The sequence below is a fragment of the Salminus brasiliensis genome, chromosome 6 (assembly GCF_030463535.1).
Source record: "Salminus brasiliensis chromosome 6, fSalBra1.hap2, whole genome shotgun sequence".
Classification (NCBI taxonomy): Eukaryota; Metazoa; Chordata; class Actinopteri; order Characiformes; family Bryconidae; genus Salminus; species Salminus brasiliensis.
In genome coordinates, this window is record NC_132883.1 from 3,611,781 (window position 1) to 3,622,142 (window position 10,362).

Sequence of the window (10,362 nt, forward strand, 5' to 3'; positions counted from 1 at the left end):
ACTCGTGGCTAGGTGGACCCCAGTGGTCACGTGGGTAATGGGGCGAGGACCTATGGGCTGCCCGTCCAGGGTGGTGATGCGGAGATGCCCCGCATCCCCGCAGTAGAAGCACAGCCCCTCTCTGGTCCTACAACTGCATTCCTCCGGTGCCAAGCGGCCGAGACCCACCTCCATGGGCTCACTCTCCGGTGTACCTGGTGAGGCATGGGCCGCCGTACCCGCTGAACTGGAGAGTCCTATACTCCCTGGCGCACCTTGGCTGGCCTGCTTCTTGGGGCAGGCGACCGATCCCCCAGCTCTGTGGGGTCTGAGGTGAGTAGGGCGACCTAGGAGCTGGTCCAGCCGGGGTTCAACCCGTTACGAAACAGGGCCAAGAGGGCCGGCTGATTCCATCTGCTCCCTGCCGCCAGAGTACGGAACTCCAGGGAGTATTGAGCCGCCGACCGGGAGCCCTGCTCCCTGCGCAGCAGCAGGTCGCCCTTGGTGAGTCCCTCTCGGGGGTGTAGAAACACCGCCTTAAAATGTTTAAGGTATTCCGAGAGGGATCCTTCGCTAAGCTCCCTCCAGGTGGCAGTGGCCCAATCCAGAGCCTTCCCTGCGAGCCGGGATACTATGAAGGCGATCTTCGCCTGGTCAGTGCCGGTCGGGGAGTTCTTAAAGAAGACCTCAAACTGAAGCAAGAACCCCTCGCAAAGTTCCGGATTGCCACTGTACGTATCCGGTTTGCCAACCGGATACGCGCTATGGGGTGTGTAGACGGGACGGGGAGAGCTAGCAGGCTCCAACGAAGTCTTTACTAGATTCGTGAGCCCCTGAACGTCACCCACTAGTTGGGTGACTTGGTGCTGCTGGCCCACCTGTTGCTGCGCCAGGTGGCCCACAGTCTCTGACACGCTCAACAGAGTGTGTTGCTGCTGCCCCAAGAATTGACCTTGGGCGCGAACAGCGTGATCCAAGGCGTCCATCCCCGCTGTTCGGAGGGTGTCGGCCAGGAATTCTGTCATGCTGGCTAGGCGAGACAAGGGAACACTCGCAGGGACAGAGCAATGCAGAGAAACAGGCTTTAATGACCAAACCAAAATGAACAAACATAAACAAAACGAGGCAGCAAAGTACAGGGTCCAATAAACAGAAACAGAAAACAAACAGGTGACAACTGAAACGGGGAGAAACCTGGAAAACCACCTGAGGCTGGAAAGCAGTCCGGGAGCAAAGCGAGAGGGGACAAATCAAACTAGAAGTCTCCAGAACATGAAGCCAACCTTACAGCTTGGCATCGCAAGAGTAATTCTCGGCGCCGAGGCATCTGCGTTTGCTCCCTTTGTACCCCAGCACTCAGGTGAAACAAATCGGACATAAACATAAAACATGGCGCCTTACTGTGACCGCTGTCAACATAAAAGTCCTTAGTGAAAAAACCAACGGGAGGAACAGAAAGTACGTGAACATTGAAATCAACCCAACATTGACTGAAAAGTCCCAAGGAGCCCGTGGACCGCGGCCCGAAGCCGCCCCTGGGGGGGAGCGAGGGCTGACAAATATGTTATCTTGTGGCCTTAATATATTATCTTGTGGCCTCAATATATTATCTAGTATATTCAAAGTATTATCTTGTGGCCTCAAAATATTGTCTTGTGTATTCAATATATTATCTTGTGGCCTCAATATATTATCTAGTATATTCAAAGTATTGTCCTGTGGCCTCAGTATATTATCTCATGGCCTCAATATATTATCTTGTGGCCTCATTATATTATTTGGTGGCCTCAATACATTCAATACATTATCTCTTCACCTCAATATATTATCATATGTCTTTAATAGATTATTTCATGGCCCCAATACATTATCATGTGGCCTGAGTATATTATCTTGAGACCTCAATATATTATCTTGTGGCCTCAGAATAGTATTTTATGGTGATAATACCTCTCCAACTGTTAAGCACAGCGGTGAATTGATCATGCTTCGGGCTTAATTCTGCTAATGCAAAATACGGAATAACCCTGTATGATCATTCCTATTGTACCAAATAAAAATACATTAAAGCTACTGAAATCAATAAATAACCAGATGCAAGGGAAGGTAATACTGTAACACCCATCTGTCACATTACGAAACTTTGAATCAGGAAGTGGTGCAGTATGCAATAGTTGTAAGAGCACAGGAAAAAGGAAACAGTGTCGGTGGTGAGTTCACCCTGTAGATACCAAAATCAAGTGATACCACATGATCATAAGCCCCTCATCATGGACGAACTTGGTAAGCAATTCATATGATTTGCTTTACGATGCTAAACTTTAGAGGCTTAACTGAACTGTACACTATATTTTACAGTATATTTGAAGTATTTGTAAGGATATTGCAGAAGCTACACCTCAGAGAGCAGAACGTGTGTCCTAGAGGCTTTGAAAAGGGAGAATGGTAACAGCCCTAAAATGGAGCCTTGTGGCACACCATGTTGTACTATTCTATATTTGGAAAACTTTCCCATTTTGACAAACAAATTAAAAGTGGTCTGTAGGATTTAAACCAGGCAAGAACTTACCTGTCTAAAACTGACAAAGTATCAAGTCGGTGCCATAAAATAAATAGTTGATTGTACACGTTCAAGAAAGAGTTATATTATAACACTTATAGCCACTTATAATCAAAATAGATGAAACATGAAACTATAAAGCACAATAAGTCTAATCATCAAAATATTCTTTATTGAGGCGTCTGGCGTCTATTTTGGCGTCTATTCATCATCAGGAGCTGCTGTGGGTTGGTGGAGGCATGCTGCTTATTTTTAAATGGGAAGTTGAACATTCCTTGAAAAGGTGTTTGATGTGTTTTAGTGATAACTGAACTCTTTTCTACTTCTTTATGGAGCACTGAGGTGACATGATAATGACTTGACAAGATGGAATGACATAAAGCCTGGTAGATAATATATTGAGGCCACAAAAATAACAATCTATAAAAATCTTATCAGGGAAATGATCTTTTGGGATTAATATTATTTATATTTTCTATATATATTCTCTCATGATCTATTATGTTGTGGCCTTAATATATTATCTTGCGGCCTTAAAATGCAATCTCATGGTCTCAACATACTATATTGTGGCCATAATATATTATCTTATTGCCTTGATATGTTATCTCTATATTGTTTGGCTTTAATATATTATCTAATGGCCTGTTATATTTTCTTGTGGTGTCATTTTTTGGTGACCTCAACATATTATCTTATGGCCTCAAAACATTATTATTATTATATGTAGCAACATATAATAATAATAATAATAATAATAAACATTATTATATTTTGCAAAAAAGGTACTATTTATTATAATGTGGCCATAATATATTATAGTGCGGCCTTACTATATTATTATATGGTCGTAATACATTAATTTGTAGCAACAAAAACATATTACATATTTTATATATATATATATATATACACATATATATATAAATCGAATACATATATACTGAATATGTAATATGTTTTTGTGACTACAAAATAATATACTGAGGCCACACTATGATATAGGCCACAATGTAATATATTGAATATATAATACCTTATGTATTACGGCAATGTATCACCTTTACGGTTCTCTATTTTTCCTTTATTAAACAATGTTTTATTATTGTATATATATATTTTTTGCATACATATATTAAAATATTTGAATAAGATCTGCAGTAGAGGTTCAAACTAATGTTAACTCATGTTAGATGCAAACATACATGTTCATTATATTGTATCGCATGAACAGCGATGCTGGAGATAGTGTCTGTTCAGTGGAATCAGGGTGTGTCAATTCCAGAGAATGAGAGTTGAGTTAGAGAGACTCGTTTTCTGGAATTCTACCATCATGTAAAAGTGAGCACTTATCCTACAAACAGCCACTCTCTCCTTATATCAGCAGAGGGTTGACATTCAGCGTTTAGTTGTTTTTCTGTGTTTCACATCCGTTGCGATGGTCGCAATGTAAAAACACTGATTCACTTCCTCACGAGCTTCTGAAGATGCAGGCCCACAGCCCAGCCACACACACACCGCCTTCAGTTACTGTAACTGCAGTTCAGCAAACCACTGCGACATGATATCAAAACGCCTCTGTCCAGTTACGGGAGAAACACGCCGTCTGCTGTCGGTGCTCATCGTGCCTCCCTGGCTGATGTTTGAGAAAAGGCCTGTAGCTCAGTGAAGCTGAGTGTGCCTCTTTTGTGAAATGCAGCGACGTGTCAGAATGACTTGATAAACATCTGGTTGGTCAGAGCAACCTGGTTGAGTAAGACTCGGTTTGTTCCCATTGGCTCCTGGCATCGTCCCTTTGCATATACACTTTTTTTTACTTGTGTTATGGACCCTCTGCCTGAAATTCCCTATTTCTGGGTTAACTGAGGTTGCTTAGCTTCATTGTCATAAAGGCCGAGTTACTCTGTGTTCTGCTGATACGTGTGTTTGTACGACAGCTGGGAAGGACAAGATAAGCCTTTTCTATTTGAATTAGTTAAGCATAATCATATATACTATTAAAGCTCAAAATCAACATAGGATTTTAATTATTTTAACTTGAAATTAATTATTTAAATTTAGAATCTCATTATTTAACTTAAAGTGTCACGATTTCAACGTAAAACTTCTGCATTTTAATTTAGAATCTCATTATTTCAGCTGAGAATTCTATTTCAACCTAGAGCCTCTAATTTCAAACTTAGAATATTCTTATTTTAACTCAATAAGAATTTCTTGTTTAACTTAAAATGTCATTGTTTCAACTCAGAACTTCTGCATTTTAACTTAGAATCTCATTATTTCAGCTGAGAATCTCAATATTTTAACTTAGAATATCAATAATTTAACGTAGAATTTATTTATTTTAACTTTGAATTTAAAATGGCATTATTTCAACTTTAAATCTCATTATTTTTATTTAGAATTTCTTTATTTGGATTTAGAATCTTGTCATTTTTTCTTAGAATCTTATTTCTTTAACTTGGAATATCATTATTACATCTCAGAATATCTTTATTTTAACTTAGAATCTTTTTTTTTTACTTAGAACCTCACTATTTCAACTTTGAACTTCTGTATTTTAACTTAGAATCTCACTATTTCAACTTAGAATCTCACTATTTCAACTTAGAATCTCATTACTTGAAATTGATAACTCATTGACCTTTTATCTCAGGATTTTGACTAGTATCTGATTATTTTAACTTTCTCTGTCATTATTTGTAGCTAATATCTCATTATGATATATTAGACAGTATATATATTAGATAGTGGTAAGCATGAAGGCAGTGTGTTTGTGTGTTTTCTTCAACATGAGCTGCATGTTATAATGAAGGCTCTGTGTGTTGCAGATATACTGTTAGAGGAGTTAGCCCAGAGCTCTGTGAAAAGTTCTCCTGCGCCGGCCCCTCCTCTGACCCTCGCCCTCAGCACCTCTGTGAATGTGTCTGTACAGGTACTGCAAAGATCAGATTTCACTGAAGCAGTTCCACCGCAGGAGATACTGACGTTACAGAAATATCAGTGTGTCCTCAGATACCATTCAGACTGATCCTGAATGTGACTCAATTACTACATTAGGCTCCATACTTCCACTTTACTTTCACCAGTTTAATAGTAAATGGAGTTTCTGATAAAGTGGCCAGTAAGTAAATCTGTGAGGTAGGTGTTTCTAATAAAGTGGCCAGTGAGTGAAAGTATAAGGTAGGTGTTTCTAATAAAGTGTCCATTGAGTGAAAGTGTAAGAAAGGTGTTTCTAATAAAGTGGCCAGTGAATGAAAGTGTAAGGAAGGTGTTTCTATTAAAGTGGCCAGTGAGTGAAAATGTAAGGTCTGCGTTTTTAATAAAGTGGCCAGTGAATGAAAGTGTAAGGTAGGGGTTTCTAATAAAGTGTCCACTGAGTGAAAGTCTAAGGAAGGTGTTTCTAATAAAGTGGCCAGTGAGTGAATCTGTAAGGTAGGTGTTTCTAATAAAGTGGCCAGTGAGTGCAAGTGTAAGGTAGGTGTTTCTAATAAAGTGGCCAGTGAATGCAAGTGTAAGGTAGGGGTTTCCAATAAAGTGGCCAGTGAGTGCATGTACAAAGTAAGGTCTTCAGTAAGTGAGTGGTAGTGTAAATGTGTAATTCTCTCTCTCTGTGCCTCCAGAGTCAGTCCTCAGGTGCTGGGTCGGGACAGGTCGGTGCTAAAAATGTGTACAGGTAAGACGACGCCCCTTACCCCCGTCTTATCAGCAGGATGCCTGAGTCACTTCTGTTGTTGCAGTGTGTCGCTGTTTGGTGAAAAAGCCGTTTCTTGTGTTTATTTAAGTGTTTAAACTACCTAGCAACACCCTAGCAACTGCCTAGCAACCACTTAGCGACATCATAGCAACTACGTAGCAACTCCCCAGCAACCACCTGGAATAACATAGCAACTGTCTAGCAACCACATATCAATATCCTAGCAACCACCAAGCAGCTCCATAACAAACACATAGCAACCGCTTAGCATCTGCTATTCCATGGCAGCACCATACCACGTGGGATACCATAGCAAGCATCTAGAAACTCCATAGCAACCACCTGGAATAACAGAGTAACACATAGCAACACTATAGCACCCATCTAGCAGCCACCTAGGATACCATAGCAACCACCTAGCAACATTTAAGTGTGTAAATATTAGACATTCACATATTTTATAAATATGTACATTTACTGTGAAAGGTGTTTAATGAATGAAAATGATGATGGCGATGATGATGATGATGATGATGTAGATTCCATAGGCCATTCACACAAGCTAATCCATGCATCGCTCCTATAATCACTCATAATCACGTTTGAAGAGTCATTTGCTGGTAATGGCTTTAATTCTGAACAGTACCCAGTTCCCACTGTGCCACAGTTGAATATGAGGAGCATGCTGAAGTACTATGAGAAAAGCTCACGGTTGCCTCACTTCATCAACACCGCTCCTTTCTTGTTGGTCAGAACTGTGTTGATTCACTTGCAACTATTTGACTCATTTGAATCATGTAAATTGAAGTGCCTGTATACTGGTATACAGTAACTGCATGTTGCAATGAGCAGTTCTGCCCACAAACGCACTGTTTATTGAAAGACTTCAGATGTGGCTGATTCACTAGTCTGGGCTAGTTGGGGGTTTTCAGAGAAGACTGTGGGCTCTTGTGGTGCTAGTATATAATATTTATATATTTATTTTTTAATCCAACTATTCTTCCAATTTTAACTGAGTAAGATTTAGAAACAGTGCACACGTGTACTTTTCCTTCAGTACAGTATCTGCTACATCAGCCTGACTGCTATCTATGCTTTTGACTGTAACAGGGCCAGATATAAGATATAGGTGGATATAAGTAAACAAGCAAACAAGCATATGATACAGTTAATGTCTTTAAAATCAGTAGTTTATTGTTAATATTTGTGATCTATTATTATTGTTGTATTTATTATTATTATTATTATTATTATTATTAATAATAATAATAATAACAAATTAACACATGTATTACATTAAGACAGTTTTTGCCAATCATATATAACAATAGCAGTTTGTTATAATAATAATAATAATAATAATAGTAATAATAATCATAATAATAATAATAAAAATGATGATGACAGTAAAAAAATCTATATTGACAACAACAATAATAATAGGAATAAAAAATGATGACACCAATAAATAATAATAATAACAATAATAGTAATAAAAATGATGATGACAGTAATTAAATAATAAAACAATAATAATAAACCAGTGATTTATATGATATGATTTAATATGTCTAGCTGAGATATTATCATGATTGCACATTATACTGCAACCACTCAGCAACATCCTAGCATTCACCTGTGATAACATAGCAGCTGCTCAGCAACCCCCTAGTAACCACTGAGCAACTCCATAGCAAGCGCTTAGCAACCACCAAGCAACTCCATAGCAACCACCTAAGATACAACAGCTACTGTCCATCTACCACCAAGCAACAATCCAGCAGCCACTAAGCACCTGAGACACCATGGCACCCATGTAGCAACATCATAACAACCTCTTAGTAACACCCTAGCAGCCACTAAGCAACACCAAAGCAACACTATAGCATCTAGCAACAACCTAAGAATACTGTAGCATCCATCTGGGATACCATAATCCATAGCAGCAAACAAGCGACATCCAAGCAACCACGTAGCAACACTATAGCAACCGCCTAGCAATGCCATAGCAACCACCTAAACATATTTTCAGGTGATATTTTTCACTTTTCTGATTGTCTGAAATAACACAAATATGTATCCTGCGTTTTCAGTGAGGTGCCTGCCCCAGTAGAAGCTGAAATGATGAGTCCGGGAACGGCCTGTCGAGAACTGGACTCCATAATGAACCAGCTGATGGGACTGGGGCTGGAGGTGAGTTTCACTACCCAGGTGACCTTCAGCTGAACTCTCTGCAGATGTAGTGCAGAGAGCATCTGCAGTTTAATGCATTGCACTTACACTGAGGACCCACAGGAGGGCAGTACAGGCCCAGTGACCTCCTGGACTGATGGCTGAATGGCTTTTCCTGTCCAGGACTGTTTATCAACCGTCATGCCAAACCGCTGACCTGCACAGAGGCTTGCAGACAATGTTTAGACTTAGTATGGCTGCTGACATCTTTAAGATCACTTAGCTCTTGACCAGCATAGGATATGTTTTCATTTGAGATTGATGGTTTGGATGGTCAAACAGGATGAGCATGTGGGTCAACCAGTATGACCAACCTGGTTGACTAACATGACTGAGCTGGTAAACCAGTATGACCAAGTTGGTTGAGCAGTATGACTAAGCTGGCAAAACTGTTTGACCAGTATGACTAAGCTGATTGGCCAGTCTGACCAACCTGGTTGACCAACATGATAAACTGATAAACCAGTATGACTTGAGTTTGTTGGTTTGACCATGTGGGTCAACCAGCATGGCCAACCTGGTTTGACTAACATGACCAAGCTGGTAAACCAGTATGACCAAGCTGGATGACCATATGACTAAGCTGATCGGCTAGTTTGACCAACCTAGTTAACCAACAGGACAGAGCTGGTTGTCCATCTTAACCAAGCTGTTTGGTCAGTATAAGCAAGTTGGTTGAGCAGCATGGCCAAGCTGGTTAACCAGTATGACCAGGTTGACCAGTTTGACCAAGCTGATTGGCCAGTCTGATCAAACTGGTTGACCAAATGACTGAGATTTATCAAACAAATGAAAACATATGCAATGGTGGTTAGAAGCTAGGTGCCCTGGGTGCCAAGCTTTTCAACCACCTTGACCATCAGAGACCAGCTGGTCTTGAGTCTGGCAGGGAGGAACAGCGTACAAACAGTAAAAACAGACTTTTTGAGGCTGGATTTCCATCCAAATCTATTTCTTACTTCTCTCTCTCTCTCTCTCTCTCAGGTTCCAGACCAGGTTCCTCCAACAAACCCACCACCACTTTCTCAGAAGACAGTAAAGGACCAGAAGCCTGAGGACAAGAATGAAACTGCTGGAGGAAAACAACAGGTGGGAAACGACACCACCAACAGCGTTCAGAAAGACACAGCAGTGCAGAAGCAGATGTCGAAGAACATTGATGCCATCGATGACCTGCTGGGGTCACTCAGCTCAGACATGGAGAAGATGGGCGTGCAAACGGCGGCCAAAGGTCACTGCGCCTCCTGCGGCAAATGCATTGCTGGGAAGGTAATGAGAACGAGAATGAGCCTATGAACCTATTGGCACCATGCTGCCTAATGCCAGGCGTGGGCTAGAGGGGTGTTATAAAGCCCACCAGTATTGAGCTGTGGAGCAGTGGAAGAACTAATGGTGATGAGTTGGGGAGTTGGGGATGATGAGGTGGCCTGACCTCTCTAACGCTCTTGTTGCTGAATGCAATCAAATCCTCACAGCAATGCTCCTACAAAATCTAGTAGAAAACCTTCCTCTCTGGACAGTAGAGACAGTAACTCCAACAGGAGCTGGATAAACTCTTTTTAATACCCTTATTTCTAAAGGAATGAACAAGTGTCCCAATACTTTTGTCAATTTAGTGTTTCTTATACCTGCACTAATGAAGCAAGTGTTTCAAACCACTACCTTTGTCTCCGCTGCTCTGCCCCATTAGATGATCACGGCGCTGGGTCAGGTGTGGCACCCGGAGCACTTTGTGTGTGTGGTGTGTAAAGAGGAACTGGGGACGCGGAGCTTCTTCGAGAGGGATGGGAAGCCGTACTGTGAGGCCGACTATCATGACCTGTTCTCACCGCGCTGCTCGTACTGCAAGGGCGCTATCCTACAGGTAACACACACTGCAACTCTAGCACTATAT

The 10,362-nt window shown here is 41.0% G+C and overlaps 1 protein-coding gene across 1 annotated transcript in view; it reads left to right on the forward strand.

Moving 5' to 3' along the window:
- Positions 1-2,193: 2,193 nt before the first annotated feature.
- Positions 2,194-10,362, forward strand: part of lpxn (leupaxin) — a 12,066-nt gene continuing 3,897 nt past the window's right edge. The window contains exons 1-6 of the mRNA XM_072680788.1: positions 2,194-2,262; positions 5,371-5,474; positions 6,163-6,215; positions 8,330-8,429; positions 9,453-9,737; positions 10,159-10,332. Of these exons, the coding sequence (XP_072536889.1) occupies positions 2,250-2,262; positions 5,371-5,474; positions 6,163-6,215; positions 8,330-8,429; positions 9,453-9,737; positions 10,159-10,332 (729 nt within the window). The 5' untranslated portion in view covers positions 2,194-2,249. The remainder of the gene's footprint in view (positions 2,263-5,370; positions 5,475-6,162; positions 6,216-8,329; positions 8,430-9,452; positions 9,738-10,158; positions 10,333-10,362) is intronic.